The sequence below is a fragment of the Ceratotherium simum genome, chromosome 16, assembly GCF_057802395.1.
Source record: "Ceratotherium simum simum isolate JZ-2026a chromosome 16, ASM5780239v1, whole genome shotgun sequence".
Lineage (NCBI taxonomy): Eukaryota > Metazoa > Chordata > Mammalia > Perissodactyla > Rhinocerotidae > Ceratotherium > Ceratotherium simum.
The window spans coordinates 55,467,273-55,487,189 of record NC_141915.1 but is presented as its reverse complement, the minus strand read 5'-3'; the positions used below and the strand labels follow the sequence as shown (position 1 = coordinate 55,487,189).

At 44.8% G+C, this 19,917-nt stretch overlaps 1 protein-coding gene across 1 annotated transcript in view; it reads right to left on the bottom strand.

Moving 5' to 3' along the window:
• Nucleotides 1-15,751, bottom strand: part of RAB37 (RAB37, member RAS oncogene family) — a 61,044-nt gene extending 45,293 nt beyond the window's left edge. The window contains exon 1 of the mRNA XM_014789224.2: nt 15,680-15,751. Coding sequence (XP_014644710.1) covers nt 15,680-15,751 — 72 coding nt within the window. The remainder of the gene's footprint in view (nt 1-15,679) is intronic.
• Between the last annotated feature and the right edge of the window lie 4,166 nt (nt 15,752-19,917).

Genomic DNA, 19,917 nt, shown 5'->3' with positions numbered 1-19,917 from the left:
TCTCCCCTCCTGAAACCAGGGGAGAGGTGAGGAGCCATGGTTCTTCCCAAATGGAGGACAAAGGTCTATTACTTCACTTGGGTCTCTTTTGGTGGGGGTTGGGATGAAGTGCCAGGGAAAGGAGTCACAGCTTGGGACAAAGTGACAAGCTATGCCTGGGGCCACAGGCAAGTGCCCCAGCAGGTATGGGGCCATAGAATTGTTTAGTGGGCCATTATCAGTGTGTTCTGGGGCAGCCCGACTTCTCACAGCTGTGGACACCCCAAGTGGTCTGGAGGAGGTGGCCTTGGTGGATGGCCATCCCAGCGTGTGCTGCTCGTCGCTCCTGCTCCCACTCCCTGAAAGATGATCCCCTAGAATCTTAAGGGCTTCACCATCCTGGAGAAATTTGCAGATCCCAAGCATGTTTGCACATTCTTGGGCTGGTCACTTAAACTTGTTGCGTCAGAGTGATACTATTTTTGACTCAGGCTGTTTCAAGATTTACAGAGCAAGGAGGGCCTACAGAGAGATCTTGGAATGGAAAAGCTCAAAGCAGAGCAAAATTAGAGTGAGTTGAAGTATAAGAATAAAAGTCATAACAGAAAGTCTTGAGCCGGTGCGTCACTGTGCCATTGTAACTATTGTGCATAAAGTGGCTTTGTTGCTGAGTTTTTAAGCAGCCAGCACCAAATAGAATCTATACACACATGCTTATGTTGGATAGTAAGGAATTCATCATTTCTGGTAATTTATCACAGATGCTAGTGAAGAATACTGCCATGAAACTTTCAATGTAAATCTAGAAACACAGGGAAGACTAGAATTTAGCTCAGTTTGGTTTGGCTGGAGGAGTCTGGTTGCTTTATCTAGACGGTGGTTATGGGCTGGAGATGGAAGGTTCCAGCAGCCTGGCTGAGAGGAGAAAGGGTAAATCAGCTTAGAAAGACAGATCCGCTCTGATCACTTGTAATTGCCTTATTCAAGCTTTAAAAAGTGTCTACCAGATATATCACCAGATATCATTTTTATCCAAAATTCCAGCCATCTGGATTGGTGGCTGTCTGAAAAGGGATCTTTTCATGTCCTCAGAGATAAAGTTGTCTAGCCCATGACATTTGTGAAACTTGTCTAGTCCATTCCATAGCTGGACAGAGCAGATTTCTAACTGGTTTTCCTCATGGGAAGCGTTCAGGTTCTTTAGGGCTTGGGTCATGGCTGCAGGAATCTGCTTTGAATCCAGCCCAATTTGTTCAAGCCTGAACTAAAGTTTAGAGCGTGCTGGAGAAGTAGTCAGGGGTTGGGGAAGGGAGGCAAACATATGCAAGAGGTTTGAAAGGAAATTGTTTCATAGTCTTTATAGACTGGCATGTCGGTGTTGTCTCAGCCGTGTCCGGCTGCTGCATAAAGACGCTGCTAAGGTGGATTTTGGTGCTGGACTAGCACCTTTACTGCAAGGGGGAGAAAGTTCAGATAGGGTTCCTCTGGTCTGAGTGAGGGTGGCATTTACTATTTTGCTGTATGGTTTCCAGGAAAGCACATTCTGTGAAGACAGACGCCAAGATATTTGACCATCCAGCTCTAATTGAGTTTATTTATAGCCTGTCTAAAGTGGCTGGGGTTTCCCTACTTTGGTTTTTGAATTATTAATATTTAACTATTCCACTTGACAAAAATTGTAGGGTTTGGGCAGTCTCCCTTTGAGAACTAGAGGCATATTACTGGCTTTCAGAAGACAGAGCCTTTTTGAGAGTCAGTTGAGGGAGAAAAATATACTGGGCTAGTAATCTTCAAAATACACGATTAAGATAAATGTTGGGGCCGGCCCTGTGGCTTGGTGGTTAAGTGCGCGTGCTGCGATGCTGGCAGCCCGGGTTCGGATCCCGGGTGCACATCGAGGCACCACTTCTCCGTTCATCCTGAGGCCGAGTCCCACATACAGCAACTAGAAGGATGTGCAGCTACGACACACAACTATCCGCTGGGGCTTTGGGGGGAAAAAATAAAATAAATAAAATCTTTAAAAAAAAAAAAAAAAAAAGATAAATGTTGGATTGAAGTGAGGCTGAAAGGCTACCTTAGCTTGACACCTTGAAGATGGAGTTCATAGCCGCTTAGCCTTGGAAGGGCCAGACTACTAAAATCAGTTGATTTCATGTATCCATAATTTTTTAGATTGGGAAGGACTTACATAGTGGTCAGCTTTTTATTTTACCAAGTAGGTGCGTTCTTATCCAATGTAATTGGAATTGATAATCAGTCAGTTCATTGAAAAAGTTGGTTAACTCAGGAAACCATATAAGAGATATATTCTTTCTCTAAATGCTTTGTTTTGACTCAAAATATCTAAATGTGGAGTAATTTGCTAGTATTTTGATATAGACTTAAACCTTTTCTTTGCTTATGTCTGCTGGAAGAAGGGGCTCATTGCCTTTTCTGCACAAACCACGCCCACGTTGTACTGTGCTGGAGCTCCAGTTCCAGTTTCTCTAACATGGAGCAAGACATTCTAGACGCTTATGAAGCAATCTGATTGCAAAACCTTTTTTCATTTTTATGTTTTTACTCTGAATATTTTACAGTTCTCTCACTCATTCCTAATTTGAAAGCATTTTTTAAAAATGACATGCTTTTATTGAGTCTTTCCAAAGCATTCCACTTAGTTTTTGTAGAAATAACAGCTCTCTTTTTGTTTACACTCTTGTTTCACTGGTCAATATCTTTTCTGTTTACATTCTTGATTGATTAGTTTCTGGATGAATTAATTAAATTACATAATCATGATTAAAATGTATGACCGGCCAAAACAAGTTTGGGCCCCGACACAGCTGACTTGTTTAAACATGCACCTCAACAGGTGAGAGCAGAAGTGAGCGAGCCTTCAGGGGAAGATTCTACCAGTTGCCACAGCAGTCAAGTCAGTGTGTTTCACCAAGAGACTGAAGGGTGTTGATTGATCTAGTAAGTTGGTTAAGAAAGGGATCAATTGAGAAAGTTTCTGCTAAACTATGTGTTATGACCATAATTTCATAAAAGAAAGGATTTGAGCACCCCAAGTCAGAATAGTGGGCAGTGCTTCCCAAGAAAGGCCAGTTGTAACTTTATGCCAACACGGATTTGTGTTGTGTGTGCGTCATCTCCTACAAATTGATTGATACTTTGCTAGTACTCACATATGGACTAAGGATTGGCAGCCATTGATCTTGTTCACACTATTCTCTAGACATGGATTCTCTCCACTACGTCCCAGCTGGTATGGTCTAGCATCCCCCTAAAGGCCTCTAGTAATCATATTTGTTTGGATGCTGGCTACTGTTGTCACTCATGAGGGCCACATGGCCCTATATCAGTTGGGAAAAGGGCTCCTTCAATCACTCAGATTTCCCTGCCCAGCACAAGCCCTTCCCCAAAGTAGTCTGCTGTGATCGCAAACTCACATGGCTCTGTCCTGAGGGTGAGTGGTTCTTGCATCAAGGAAGGGTGAATGACTCATTGGTTTGGCTGAAGGAAACCCAGATATCCCCCAATCCTGTTGTTTATTACCTTATTGTCTCATTTTAAGTTATAAAATATTTGATGTATACTATATGCCTACACAACATATATATATGTTGTAAAGGATAATGAAACAAACACCCACATACTCACCACCCTACTGAGGAAATGAAACACTACCAATACCACTGAAGCAACATAGCTCATTATTTGCCTTTTTTTTTCTTCCAAGGAGGAATATGCTCGCATAAGGTGGCTCTAGGGATCCATCACAGCCCTTGGCCCACTCTCCTTGCCTTCGCATTAATTAGTAAAGTCATCAGATGAGCTGATCTGCATCATGTGGCATTCTGTACTAAATTGACAAGTCTATGCAGCTCTTTCTATTTTAATATTATTTTTCTTCCTCAATAAAACCACAAGCCAGTGCCCAAATGTGACTTTGTGTTATTTAAGGATCTGGCGATTGGTTTGTCACTCAGAAAGCAGCCACATCGAGTTTCCTTCTGGCATTCAAAGATGGTAAGTGTTTCTGTGACAAGGAAGCAATAGGTCACATCCCCTGGTCTCAGACACACTGCCCACTGCCCGCCCTCTGGTTATTGGAAAGAGTTGCAAAGTTCAGACGATGTACTCATTTCAAAATTTCATACAGCCTTTGCAAGGTTAATATTAAGCCACAAAAGCAGAAGGACTAAATACTAGAGCCCCGTGTCCTCCCACTGAACCCCCTGCTGTCTGGCGGATGGCCAGTAAAATAGAACCAGAGGAGAGGTCAAGTGTTTTGTCTTAAAATATGATGAGACACGAGAGCAAATGTGAGAGAAAGCGGAGGTAAAGTGAAGGAGATCTGCCCCTGAGCGGTCTTGGTGTCAGTAAATCTTGGCTTGCTTTCCTTGGATTGTGATCCTGCAGCTGGGTTTTGATGGAGGCGAATCCCGGGGGGTGGTGTTGCTTGGCTCCTCTGCTCCTGAGACTCAATTAATGGTGACTTGCTTCATCAGGCCTACTTTCCAATGGCTTCTGAGCAGCTCTGGAGGCAGAGTCTTGAGTCTGCATTGTGAGTGAATGGCCCCTGCTGGCATTGACTCTGCTTTGGGGTTTGTCTTGGGCCAGGCTGAGATTGTCGCCAGGCTGCACTAGAATTTCGGGAGGTCAGCGACAGAGGGCCTTGAGGCAGCTTCTGGTTCAAGCCTCTCTTTCCCTGAGGAGTTAGTGGAGTTAATGGAGGGACGTGCCGGCATGATAGTGGGGAAGAGTTCAGGGTCTTCGGTCAGATGCCCTCGGTTGGGGTTCTGTCTCTTACTTACTTGCTGAGTGGCCTTGGACCATCATGGGATGTCTCTCAGGGTTCATTTACTCCTCTGCAAGATGGAGTTTAACCAAAGTGCCACAGACCCTCTGGCCTGTGATTTCAAAGTAACCAAAGTAACCTTCTGGTTCCCAATGTGTAATAACTTGGGCACCCACTGATATCTCTCCAGCAGATCCCAGCTATCTCGGGTCCCCTGGGAGCTACCACCCACATGCTCAGTATAAGGCTCCTTCAAGGCTTTCTTAAGGCAAAATATTAGCATTTAGTAAATATGGATGGAGGGTACATGGGCATTTCTTTTTTGTTATGCTATTCTCTGTACCTTTCATTAAACTTCAAAATTAATGATGAATTTTCATGTACCCGTACAATGGAACACTATATAGTCATTAAAAAGAATGAGGGTGAAATGTGGTAAATGTGGATGACAAAATGCCTGATATACATGTGTGTGTGTGTGTATGCATATGTGTATATATATATATATTTTTTTTGAGTGTAGTTCCATTTTTATTTAAGATATGTGTTTTGAAGCAATCATCGTAGGTAACTTTTTTCTTTGTTTTGATGTCCCTGTCCCAAGTTTTGTAATTAAACATGTGTTAATAATAACAGCTCCCATTATTAATTAATAGCCACCGATAAAAGCTTGCTGTTCATCTAGCACAGTGCTCTAATCATCAACACAAGCCTCGTTTACTTCTTCCCAGCCCTACGTAGGCCTGCCCGAGGCTGGAGCCTTGCCTGCCCCCCTTTGGCCATTCTGATCCGCCTTCCATGCATGCTTCCTGCAGCCCACGACCCTTGCAGATTGCTCTCCTGCTGGGCACAGCCATTCCTCTCCAGGGAACACCACTGCTGACACGGTGCCAGCCCTGGGGGAGGAGCACTGCTCACCTTTTTGCCATTCTTCCCAGAGCATAAGATAGCCCTTCTCTGGCTCATCTGGAACCACGTGTGGGGTGAGGCCAAAAGAAGGGAGGTACGCCCCAGAGAATAGCTCAGAACTACTGCATAGACCTGGGCTCAGACCCTCCAGTGGTTCTCATTTGACAGCAGGAATGGTTACATAATTTGTGGGGCCCAGCACAAAATAATATGGTGCTTCTTGTACAAAAATTAAGACTCTCAAGATGTTGACTGTAGAGTATTGGCCCTTCTAAATATGGGGCCCTGTGCGACTGCCCAGGTTGCACACCGAGGTTGACTTGTTCGGCAGGCTTCTGCCTCACTGTGACCCTGGAGCTGCCTTCATGTGGCCATGGGCTGCTCACACCTTACTCCCCACTGGAAAAATCCAGTTGTCTTCACACCAACTGACCCTGGTCCCAAAATGAGGAGGAAGAGCATCCCCTCATCCCTGCCTGAGCCTCACCTCCTGCATCCCCATCCTCTGCCCCCACATTGACCTCCTCCCCAGATGAATGGAAGTTGGGTTATCTATTTCCACCACAGGAAAGTCTACTCCCACCCAGAGGGTGAGGTCTGGCTCCACGGCCCCAGTAAGCCAATTGCTTTATAGGGTGACATCAGTTAATTTCCTAAGTCTGGTTATTAATTACCTAAGTTTGGTTATTCAGTCTTAAATGACACCATGTGTAAGACACAACTAGCCCAGTTTAGGTGGGAGAGTGACAAGTTCAGGTCATTTCTTTTTCAGTCACTTTTCATTAAAGATTTAAAAATATTAGGACCCAGCCCCCCAAGGATTACCATGGGGCCATCTGTTGTTTTGCATGACTAGCCTACAGCTAACCCCACCCCATTTACCTTGGTCAATAGGGCTTAAGTGGGAAGGACTCCACCTTCAGGGGTGGGCATGTGACCCATTTCAGTCCAATGAGCATTAAATCTAGGACTTTAGTTGACACTGGACCTGTGAGGATGTGACCCTGGAGCTGCTGGCAATCACGTGACCTCACAAGGAGAAGCCTACCTGTGAAGAAAGCTGAGCCAGAGTGAAGAATGTTGAGAGACAGAGGGTGAGGCTGATACCATTGTTTGAGTCCCCAGATCCAACTGAGCAGCATCCCCGGGCTTCTCAGTTACATGAGCCAATGAACTCTCTTTTTTCTTAAGATGGCTTGAGCTGGGTTTTGTTCAAAATGGTCCTGACCACAGGAGTTCCCCTTTATGGGCAGTAATAATGCCTGTGCTGCTTACGCTAGGCGCTGCAGAAATCAAATGAGACAACTTACACACAAGTCCTCTGCAAACTGTAAAGTGCTGTTTTGAATGGAGTGACCAGGGAAGTGTAGTTGAAAATGGCAGAACCAGGACAAAAGCCCAGGTTTTTTGATACCCCAGACCCAGTTCTCTTTTTTTTTGCTAATGATCTGCCTCCTGCTCTAAGAATATCAGTGAGCAGGGCAGGTGGCGGACAGAGCAGGTAGCAGACAGAGCAGGGGGTGGACAGGCCAGGGGGTGGACAGAGCAGGAGGTGAACAAGATAGGGAGTGGACAGGACAGGAGTGGACAGGGCAGGTGGTGGAACAGAGAGGTGGTGGTCAGCGAGCTCTCTGTGAGGCCTTCTCATGTGTCTGTGTGGCTGGACTATGATGTCTGGAGGAGATGGGGCTCTTCAGGGGAGTGAGGGTCTTGGAGGGCATGACTGCCAAGCTCACCTGGCCCTTCACCTCTGTCTTCCCCAAGCCTCTCTTCATGTGCCAACCTGTCATCCCAAGAGGTCAGGGCTCTGTGTTTCTGAGTTTGACTGGGTGTTTTTTGGCTCAGCTCTTTGGAGATGTTCAGGGACGGGAGTTCCAGCTTTGTTCTCTGTATCTGACTCTGCCAAGCTTGGGCCATAGATCTTTGGGCACTTCTCAGAGGTGCGCTGGGGAACCCCTTCCTTTCTTGGACATGGATTTGAAGAGATTCCTGTCTTGGGAGCCCAGAGCCACTCTGACCTTCAGAGGTGGGGCTCCCTCCTGGACCTGTGGATTTTGCAGTCCTTCTGATCAGTCACTGAGTCAGGACCCAGAACTTGCAACAGCCTGAGAGAACTGCAGCATTTGACCTGGTCCTCAAGGACCCACTTGCCACCATGTGATACGAGAGGCCCATGACCTTTAAGAAGTCTTCATGGGCACCGAAGTCCACGTGTCATGTTGGGCTGAAGTCAGATGTGGCCTGAGTCATTTCTCTGTGCCAGCCCACTGACCCACCCAGCTCCTTGGGGGTGGGGAATAGGCCTTGTTCCTGGGTGCTCAGGAATACCCAGGGCCCAGCAGAAGTTTGCTAAATCAATTCTCAGGATTCTAAACCAGAAATGTCCAATTTCAAGGGGGGCATGTGGAATGGAGCTGTGGTGGGATATAAGGAAACGGCCCCAATTACCTTTTTTCTCTTTCCTGGTTCTCTCCTCTTAAGCTAAACCCCTAAGGTCCTGACATAGGCACTGAGCGGGATGGAGGCAGAGACGTGAGATAACAACTGCGAGTATGCCTGATGGAGCCTCCTGAAGAGGAAGCTTCCCCCGCGCCCCCCTTTCCTCCCTCCCCGTAACCAGGTCAAGTCCAGGGCATTCTCAAGCTCAAAGACATGTGGTTCCTAAGGGGATACAGGAACCGGAGATCTGGAGAGAATAGAATACCTTCCTGACCTAGGTCACAGTTAAATACAGTGGAGGGAGGCAGAGGTCAGGGTGGAGAGGACCCAGGGGTAGAAGGGGCCACAGGAGTTGTAGACTGAGGCTGTCCTCATAGTGTAGCCAACTACCAAACCAAATCAGTCTGATATTATTAAACATCTGAGCCTTCCAAGTCTCTTTTTTTCTGGGTTTCATGCTTAGCAAACCACCCCTTGATTATAATGTGGCCTGGCATCTAGGGCAATGCATCAGCCTTGTGAATTTGATTAACACAAGCCTGCCTGGAGGGATGGATTCACTCCAGACTGAGTGAGCAAAACTGGGTCTCTGATCCCACAGAGCTGGGGGCCACGCACTGGACGGCTGTCAATACCCTAAAGTAGTGACAATCTGTGACCTCCTTGGTGAAGCCCTTTGCCCTCTCCTGAGTCTATCCCTTTGCATCTCCAGCTTGCTGGGGTTTGAATCTGGGCTCCACCACTTATTAGCTGGGTGATCTTAGGCAAGTTTCTTAATGTCTCTGTGCCTCAGTTTACTCATCTGTAAAATGACATTAAAATAGGGTTGTTGTAAAATAGGTTGTTTACATTGAATGATGTAAAGTGTTTAGAACAGTGCCTGGCAGATAAGTGCTATATAAGTGTCTGCTGTTATTCCCACGATACCTACCTGCTGTGACCTTGAGCAAGTAACTTTATTTTTTTTATACCTGGCCTAGGGTTCTCTATTTATAATGTGGAATTAATAATAACATCTACTGGAAAAGGAATTTGGTAAGGAGAAAGTGTCATGGCATATATTAAAGTTTTTTGTAAATTGTAAAATGCTCCACAAATGAACCATGTGTTTATTTTTATCATTTATTGTTAACAATTATTAGCCTCACTGGGTCCCTCTGGATTATAGGGCAGAGATGATTTTAATACTTCTCAGTTCATAATCTAATGAAACTGAGAAGCGGACCCCGAGAAGGGGGAAGATCTGGGTAAAGACAGTTTTGGGACTGCCCCTCACAAGAGAAGGAGGTTCCTGAGGGGCTGGAGGAGGCTCCGCCTCCTCTGGGCTGAGTCTGTACCAGCAGCTTCATTCCCTTCCAAATTAAACAGCTTCTCAAGGTGAGGTTGGGAGGGGCTGGAAGAAGCAGGGTGCTACCAGCTCCTGACTGTCCCCTGGGGGTGTTGCTCTGCTGCACGGCAGATCTGCTTTTTAATAAGCAGACTTACTGGGAGTGGTGTGGAGGCAAAATTCAAACGGCAGAGGGAGAAGGAGGAGGAGGGCAAAGGTTTGCTTTGCTTGGAAAAGGCCCATAACAACAAAAGATGAAGAGGGACAGAGAGCAAGAACACATCATCCCTGGCCCTGCCTGTACCTTGTGAGAGGAGGGGCGTGCGTGCGTGTGTGTGTGTGTGTGTGTGTGTGTGTGTGTGTTGGTGGCAGCCAGGGGCAGAGGACTAGAAAGCAAGAGGAAATATGAGCTGAAACACAACATGGTTCAAGACATCTAAAAGCATACCTGTGGCATTTGTAGAAGCACAAATTACTAAGTAACATCCTCCTGTTGGTGGGGAAAAACTGTCTGGTGATAAGCAGAAATGCAAATCAGAAGGGAGGGAGCAGACACTGACATCAAGTCAGGGAAATAGGAGTAATTTGCTAGGGGAATTCTTGAGCTCTGCTTGTTTCAACAGTCATGTTATTTTACCACTTGGGATCTTGCTACCTTCAGGAGCAGGGTGAGGTCTGGGGAGGCTTTGATGGGTGTGGTCACTTAGGGGTTAAGATTTCCAGATCTGTTGTTCACTGCTGGCTTGGAGCTCAGAGAGAGCTCATTTGGCCTCAGAAAACCTCCTCTGCTTGGCAGATGGGAAGATGGTCCAGCACTGCTCCCAGCTGGGGAAGTGCATTGCCTGAGTACTCTGCAAGTTAGCAAAGGAGCTGTGATCTCTGTTCTCACTTGCAGTCTCCAGGGACTGCTTCTCGTGCCTGAGAAAGGGAGGATGGAAGCAAGGAGCGTGCTGGGATAAGTTTAGAGCCACTTCAAATTTCCTGTTCAACAATTTTCCAACCTGGTGCCCAACTCTGGCTGTTTACTTCCTGCGAAGCTGGGTTTCCTGCCCTGAAAATGAAGGAAGCCAAAGCCCTTCCCCAGAACAGCTCCAGGAGGAAACATGAGCCCACCAACACCAGTGAGCCTCAGATATTCCTCACAAAAGGCCCCAGGGACTCCAAATTAGCGGAAAGAGTTCTCAGAGAGGGAAGCCTGAACAGTTTGGAAAATGACTTTGAGACCCTGGGCTGAGTCATCCTCATTTCCTGCTGAGGTTATCCAAGAGAACCCGCTAGCACCACTCCCCAAGCCAGCTGCCTGCTCTGGGATCTGGGCAGGACCGATAAATTAGCCAAAGGAGTCCCAGTTGATGGAGATCGTCAGTGTGGTAGCATACACTTCGCTTATTTATCTGACAGCCTCCAGAGCAAGCGAGAGAGGGAAACAGCAAATGGAAACATTCCACAGGGAGCAGCTAACTTTTCTTGGCTTTGTCTTTTGTTCCTGAGCTGAGGATGGAAATCTGGCGAGAATTGGAGCTAGTGCTCTCACTTTGGTTTTACATATTCTTTCTTAAAAAAAAACAACAAAACACCACTTTATTGAGTTATGATGGACTTACTTTGAAAGTAAAATCTCTTCACTTACAGGGTATGAATTTTCCTGTGGAATCGGATTCTTTGACCATAAATTTGTATTCCATTAACATTGTTTAAATGGGAAAAAAAATGCCCAGAGGGATAAAGAATGGTAGAGGGAGACAGAATAGTGGGTATATGGCCTTTTGCTGGTTGATTTGTCTTTCATTGGTAACATTTTCTGGCAGGGAAGGAAAATACTGCTGAACCCAGATCCTTCTCTAGGATCAGTGAGTGACGACCTCATGGCAGGTGGAGGCTGGCTAGTGTGAGGAACTGTTCCATTCAGAAGCCAAAAGTGAGAGAGGATCTGGCCTCAAATTGAGGTCAGGAATGACCATTTCTTCCCGGATTATCTCACTGTATCTTCCTGTACCTTTCCTAGGGCACTTCTGAGACACTACACAGTATTACAGCAATTTGCAATTTGTGTGCGTGTCTTATAGGCCACGAGCTTATGGAAGGTGGGAACCATTGTGTGTGAGTGTGTGTGTGTGTGTGTGTGTGTGTCTGTGTCTGTGTTCTCTATAAGGCCCAGCATAGTTTCTTACCCTTTGGAAATGCTCAGTACATGTTTGCTGAATGACTAGATGACACAGGCAGACTATTGAGGGATATGGAAATCACAAGATGAGCAGTAGAAGAGGGGAGTGAAAGAGAAGTGGAAGAGAGGAGGGTGAGTGGTAGAGATGACCTCCTTGCCTTTCCCACTCACCTAGAAGAGGTGTTAGGGCAGAGTTAGAGGGAAGAGGAATCCCTTGTAGGATGGAGACCTTTTGTCCATATCTCCCTGATAAAATTCTATTTTTTTCCAACAAGGACCAAGCCCTGGATGGATGGATGGATGGGTGACAGTCCATGTCTTCCTGCCCCCTGGTCACTGGTCTTTCTGAGATGCTATGGAGGAGACTGACTTTGGCTTAGTAGTTGTTCGCCGGTTGTGGAACTAGATTGGCATGTAGGTGTTCATCAGAGCCCTGGCGATGATGAATCAGGATGTAAGCTCTTGAACTGAAGTCTTTGTCCTAATTCACTAGCATCTGGCGCAAAATCTGCCCCTCTCTGTGCTTCATTTTCCCGGGGCTCACAGTCAGGTCCTGGCACAGCAAGAACCCAATCCTGTTCCTGAACCCTAACTCACATCATTGCCCTTGATGGCTCTTGAGACTGTACTGGTAGCAAGAGAGGGCTGGGAGTTCTCTGAGGGAAAGAGCAGCAAGGTTTCTCACATGTTTTAAATTATTTAGTTGCATCAAATATTTGTATTTGTGAGAATAACAGCAACTCTATTTAAAAACTCCCAGCATGTGATGGATGAACTCAATGTTTCCAAGCAGTTCCCAGCTCCCAGCCCATGCTCCAGGAATATTCTAAGAGTTACTCAGGCTCATCTGGCTCAGCCTCCAACTCTTGGGACCAGCTAAAATGCAAGTGCCATCCAAGGCTGATGATATTTGGCATATGTTTTTCTTATAAGTGAATTTTAATGAGAGGTTTCATTGCATCCCATACCTCACCTCCCAGAGAAAAGAGAAATCAGGGTTGGGATAGTCACATGGAAGTCATGATTTTTGTATAGGTGGGTTGCATGAGCTTAATCCCATGGGATTGTGCCTGTGTAATGTGTGTGTGTGTGTGTGAGTGTGTGTGTGTGTGTGTATGTTTCTGTGTTTACAGCTGCTGCTCTTCTCATAAAGCTTCATCATTTTAGGTGAGACCAAATGTGACACCTATTGAAGTTGCTCTGGAGGCCAAGATGTGTGCCCTAGTAACACCCACCATTTAATGAATGCTTCCTATATGCCAGAGACTATATATATATTTTACATTATATTATTTGACATCCTCACTCAAAAAACAACAAGCCAGGTATTATTATTCCTATTTTATAGACAATAAAAGTAAGATTTATACATGTTGTTCAAAGTCACAGCAAGTTCTGTCTGATTCCAAGCTAGGGGTTTCTTTCCATCATACAGCAATGTCTCTTCTCTGGCAAGTTCCTGGGACTATCCTACATAAAATCTGATGGCTCTGTCAAAACATTAAATGAAACTTCCCCCTCTATAATGGAAATTTCTGGTGAGGAGAAGGGGGAGGGTGTGTGGAAGGGGGCATTTGGGGTGGTTTCTGGGAAGCTGGCAAGGTTCTATTTGTTCATCTTGGTAGTGGTTGCGCAGGGGTCCTTACTTAGTGATAATCCATCAAGGTGTACACATAAGATTCAGGATTTTTTTGTGTTTGTTATACTTCAATAAAAAGTTTTCTTAAAAAATCCTTTTTCCTAGCAACTAATGTTGGAGAGGAGCCCTGCTTCCCGTGGACAGTATGTTCTCATGAATCAACAGGAATTCCTTGGACTCTATTATATAGCAGACTTAAAAATAATACAAATATGTTGATACCCTGCCTCTTTACAAAAAGATTTTTCAGTGGATCACAATAAAGAGTCATGCACCAGGGCCGGCCCTGTGGCTTGGCAGTTGGGTGAACGCGCTCCGCTGCTGGGGGCCCTGGTTCGGATCCCGGGTGCGAACCAATGCACCACTTCTCCGGCCATGCTGGGGCCGCGTCCCACATACAGCAACTAGAAGGATGTGGAGCTATGACGTACAACTATCTACTGGAGCTTTGGGGGGAAAAAATAAATAAAATTAAAAAAAAATGTCATGCACCATAATAAAATATTAGGAAGAGGTGTTCAGCGCTGTATGAAAAGGAAAAATTTCTACATATATATGCCACTCTGTTGGGTACTGCGGAAGATTTAAGCCAGTTTCTGCTCTCAAGATGCTCACGACCAAGCTGAAGAGACCAAGCATTTACTAGCAGTAAGTAGACACTTGCCTTCAAATATATCTGAAGTTGTAGGAATGGGCTCTTTCCCAAATTAGTGATCAGTAAACCCAAGGGAAGTGAAAGTTCTCATGGGCTACATCCTACATTTCATGTGTGAGTAATTGAGGTGGGAAAGACCACACTTGATCAATTATTTGAAAACTGACCTCCAAATCTTAAAGCTTTCAAAATGAATATTTATGTCTTTATAAGGTGGTTTAAACTTGGAGAGTCCTATATATCTAGTCACTAGGATGCTTTTGTAATTGATTTGTAATTATGTTCCTTTTACTTGAATGCACTTTCTATTGGGGCTAAATTCACAACCTCAAAGAACACAGATCTCATTCTAGTCTACTTCAAACTGTAATGGTTTTAAAATTTCCTGACTGGGGCAGTTGCTGTAATTTTTTTTCCTTCTCTAATACCCTAGGGGTTCAGGGACCTGGAGGGAGAAGTCACATGGACTATTCAAATCTACAGACTCACTTCCTTTAAGAGTGGATTTTCCTTCATTTGTGACAGAAATAGCCAGTGTGGCACAAAGCCATGCATCTGAAATGTTTATGTGCATATTTATTTCCTACGGATCTTCTTAAAATACAGATTCAGATTCAGTAGGTCTGGGGTGGGGTCTGAGATTTCACATTTCTAACAAGCTCCCAGGTAATGCCAATGTTGCTGGTCTACGGACCACACGTGTATAGAGAAAAGAATATTAGACTTGGAGTTGTAATTCCTGGCTTTTAATACTAGCTCTGCCATTTACTACCTTGTTTTCTTGGACAAGCCAATTTGCCTCTCTGGACTTTAGTTTTCTCAAATATAAACTGTGTAATAGGGTAAGAGCGTGGATCAGATTATTTCAAAACTTGCATTCATGGAATTTTCAGAGTGATATATGGATTTAAAAAATCTCCAAGTATATGACCATGTACAGCCTTTCAAGGAACTAACAGATAAAGCAGTATTAACAAAGTTGGAAATTTAAGGGCTGAATGAGGAGGGCAGAGAAAGGGCTGAGGAGTAATAATAACTCCTTATGGCAAATATAAGGCTCTGATTTTTTCAAAGTGATGAATTTTGGATTAAGAAGTGTTGTCTAGAGAGAGGCTGCCACTTTTTGCCAACAATCACTTCAAGAGGAGACCTACATTATTGAGAATTACATTGCATAAGAAACTCGAATGAGGGAAGCAATGGATGAGTTAGAGCTTTGAAGTAAGGAAACGCTGTCAGGAGGCTATGAGTGAGTCATGGCTGGAGGGCAGCTTTCTGGAGTCATGAAGGAGTCTGGTTTGAAAACAACAGTTTATTTCTGCTGCAGATCATTTCTATGTTTAGTTTCAGCCAAGTTGGCCAAGAATTCAGGTCTTTGACCACAACTACCAGACCTGATGGAGCCGGAGCTTTTGAGGCAAGGGTGGGAGGACCAACACAGCCTCCCACAAGGGTTACAGAGGGCAAGGGTGCTCGGGGTACACAGGAGTTCAAATGGATGAGAGGCAGGAGGGAGTGAGTGAGAAAGGGAATAGGGGATTTAAATGAATGAACGAAGCTCCTGACAATCTGAGCCTCTGGCGGCGGTCCCTCCTCCAGCGTTCATGCATCTCTCTTTTGAGCAGTAAATAGGATCAAACATAAAGGGTTCCCCAGACTCACAGATACGGGCCAGTTTCTCCTTAAGTCCCAGAGCCAAGGCAGGAGAACGGAGAGAACTGCTGACGCCGCCCTCTCCCAGGGTTGAGGTGGGGCGGGGGACTAGAGGAAATTCTTACCTTATGCAGGACGTGCTCATTGAAGTCAGGGCCAGCTCCTCCCTGGTAGGAGTCGAGTCTCTGCGGGTCCATGCCCGGTTACTAGCCCGCTGCTTCCCGTTCTCCCCGCCCTCTGCGTCAGCACTCCCAGAAGCTCGGTCCGGCTCCGCTGGGTGCTGCAGACTCGGGTCTGTGCCCCGCGGGCCGGGCCGCACCCGGGTTCAGCACTGGACAGCTCCCGCAGCGCCTGCGGCGCGGTGCTGGGAACGCAGGTCCGCGACCGCGGCGTTCAGCATCAACAGCGATGCCGTCTCTGTGCGCCCAGGACCAGAGTTCTGAGATACCGTCCGCTCCAAGTCTCCCGTCTCGTGACTCCAGGATGCGGAGAGGGACGCAAGATTTCCGTCTAGCGGGTGGTCCGGGCGTACCTCGTTCAGCTACAGGACTCCGGAGGCTTAGCCGCCCCGCTGCGTTCTCATGGCATTGCAGTCCCGGGAGCTGATTCTCAGTGAACGAGCATCCCCGTCACGCCGCGCAGCTCAGCTCTCCTCCTGCATTTGCAGAGGCGAAGCCCTGCGGCGCTGGCGCCGCTTCTCTTTTCGTCCCTGGACAATTCCCTCCAGTATACATGAGGTTGGTACATGATGGGCCTTAGGGGTCCCTGACTTATTTGAAATATTTTGCAAAATTCTGCTTAACTGCATTTTCCTAGGGAGAGAGTCCATAGTTATAATTACACTCTCCAGGAGGCATATGACCCCCCAAAGTTAAGGACAGTTGGCTCAGGAGAGGTAGAATGGTGGTTTGGTTAAGAGCACAGGCTCCAGAGCTCAAATCTTGGCTCTGAAAATTATTATTAGTTGTGTAACCTTGGACAAGTTATTTAACCTTCCCAAGTGTCCACAAAATGGAGATAATACTACTATCTACTTCATGGTGTTGTTCTGAGGGTTTAATGAGTTAATTCATACAAGGAGCTTAGGATGGTGCCTGACATATTAAGAACTCAAAGAATGTTAGCTATTATGCTCTGGGCCAGGGGATGGGGAGCTCTGGCTACCTCCTCCAAACACCTGGGAAGTCCTGCTGCTGGAACCGCGAATTTGCAGAGTTATATCACCACCTGGAATAGGAGAGCATGAGGCTGACCAGCATGGGAACCGGGGGCTGAGACTGTGGCCTTGGGGGTTATCCCTGTATGATGACTGTGGTATTCAGTGGGCTGCTACAACACTAGGCACGGGTTCTATCCCACCAGCCATTGGGGTCAATGTCAATATGGAGGGAAAGGGCCAGGTCTAGGATTAAAAGGTTGCATTTTACTCTTGGGTTTCAACTCCTGTTTGGCTGGGTGGTCCTAGTCAAATCACCTATGTTCTCTGAGATTACTTATGTTTTTCATCTGTAAAACAGGTAGAGCAATGTGTGCCTACCTCATTGGGTTTTTGTGAAGAGGAAATGAGACAATGAATGTGCAAATCTTTTTATTCTTTTAAACCATAAATCCAATTTCATTTATAAGGTTTTATTGTTACTGGAGTCTCTAACTGTAGATACTCAATGCGTAATGATTAAATGAACAAAGCCAGGGAACCAGTGTGTTTGTGTGTGAGATTCTCACTAAGCCTACAGTTGGGGTTCTTAACCTGGGGTGAATAGGTGGACTTTAGTGGAATTGTGAAATGTTGAAAACATTATCAAATGTCTTGCTTATGTGCATCTTTCTGGGGGAGAAGTCCCATAGATTTCATTACATTCTCAAAGTTGTCTATTCAGAAGAAAGCTAAGGACCAATAGTCTAGGAGAAGCTCTCATCATAACTTTCCTGAGCTTCTTTACCATCCATGACTGTTGTAGATAAAAAGGTTCCAGAAGCCAATGGCTGCTTTGCCCTGAGCCTTACTTTCCTGGGAGGGTCAGGGCCTTCTCAGCGTCTGGTTCTGAGCTCTGAAGATTCAGAGACATGATTTCATCTGTTTGCTCAAGGCTATGAAGAACACACAATAGGGAATCTGAACTGATCTGAAGTTGATGGTGAATGACTTCCCTGAGAAATGATATTTAAGCTGGGATCTGAAAGATGAGTGGGCATCAGTCGGGTGAAGGGAGTGATGGTGTGACTCCAGGAAGAGGGATCAGTATGTGCAAAAAATTTATGGTGGCAAGGAGCAGAAAAAAGAATAGTCTAGTTGGACCAGAGAGGGAGAGGAGAGGAATGATGGGAGAAAAGTCTAGAGAGGTAGGTAAGGACCAGATAGTGCGGACCATGTTAAGGGTTTGGACTTTATTTTAAGAGCAATGTGAAGCCATTGAAAGACTTTAAGTAGGGGAGTACATGGCCAGATTTGAGTTTTAAAGATACTACTCTGACTGCTGTGTGGATTAAGATCCAAGAATAAATGTGTTCATCTTTTTCTTATTGATTTATAAAATCTTTTGATATATTAAGGACATTAATCTTTTATGTCATAAATATTTCATTATTTTCTGTAGATTGTTTTTCAGTGATTAACTTTGTTTATGCTTTTATTATATCATATTAAAGTTTTTAACCTTTAAGTTTGGACTGAGCATAAGTTGGCATTAACCAGGCAGAGGATATCAGAAGGCATATTGTTGAACAAACAATAAAAGTAAAGGAAAAGAGGGCCGGCTCCATGGTTTAGCGGTTAAGTGCGCGCGCTCTGATGCTGGCGGCCTGGGTTCGGATCCCGGGCGCGCCCCAAGGCACCACTTCTCCGTCCAACCCGAGGCCGAGTCCCACGTACAGCAACTAGAAGGATGTGAACCTATGACATACAACTATCTACTGGGGCTTTGGGGGGAAAAAAATGAATAAATAAAATCTTAAAAAAAAAAAAAAAGTAAAGGAAAAGAGATATTCTTTAGGGAATGTGTCCATTAAAAATGTGGTAGGATGTATGTCTATTTTCTTCATTCTAGGGCTATTTATGTTCAAATAACTAATACTATTTATTTAGAATTACATATTTTGTATGATTTCTACTCTTTTAAATTTGCTAAGGTGTGTTTTGTGATCTATCTTGGTGAATGTTCCAGGTGAGCTTGAGAAGAATGTGTATTTTTTTTTTTGGTGGTGGTGGGGGGAGATTGTCCCTGAGCTAATATCTGTCGCCAATCTTCTTCTTTTTTTTTTTTTTCCTCCTCAAAGCCCCCAGTACCTAGCTGTATATCCTAGTTTCAGGTCCTTCTAGTTCTTCTATGTGGGACACCACCTCAGCATGGCTTGATGAGTGGTGAGTAGGTCCATGCCTGGGATCTGAACCGGTGGACCCAGGGGCGGCCAAAGTGGAACATAACCGCTGCGCCACTGGGCCAGCCCTGAATGTGTATTTTTTTTGTTGGATGGAATAGTCTATAAATATCAATCAGATCAAGTTGATTGATAGTGCTCTTCAAGTCAACTATATCCTTATTGATTTTCTGCATGTTAGATGTATGTTACTGATGGAGGGTTTTGAAGTCTCCAACTACAATTGCCCATTCGTCTTTTTCTCCTTTCAGTTCTATCAGTTTCTGCCTCAGAGTGTATTTTGACACTCTGTTTTTAGGTGCATATGCATTTCTTGCAGAACTGACTCCTTTATCATTATGTAGTGGCCCCCTTTATTACTGATACTTTTCCTTGCTCTGAAGTCTTCTTTGTTTGAAATTAATATAGCTACTCCGGCTATATTGATCAATGTTAGCATGGTATAACTTTCTCCCTCCTTTACTTTAGCCTGTTGGAATCTTTATATTTAAAGTGGATTTCTTATAGACAACATATCTTGTTTTTTTTTTTTTGTTATCCATTCTGACAATCTCTGTCTTTCAATTAGTGTATTAAGCCATTCACATTTAAAGTGATTATCGATATATTTGGATTAATATCAACCATGTTTGTAACCATTTTCTGTTCATTGCCAGATGCTTCTTGCTTCTGCATTCTCTGGTTTTAAATGAGCAATTTATATGATTCCATTTTATCTCCTTTCTTAGCATTAAAAAATTCTTCTTAAAAATTTTTAAGTGATTGTTTTAGAGTTGACAGTGGATATTTTAACTAAACTAATCCACCTTCAAGTGACACTATTCTTGCTTCATGTGTAGTGTAGGTACCTTAAAAACAGTATTCCTAATTCCTCCCTCCCACCCCTTGTGACATTGTTGTCATTGATTTCACTTATCCATATGCAATAATCATTAAATACATTGTTACTGTTGTTGCTTTAAACAGCTATCTTTTAGATAAATCA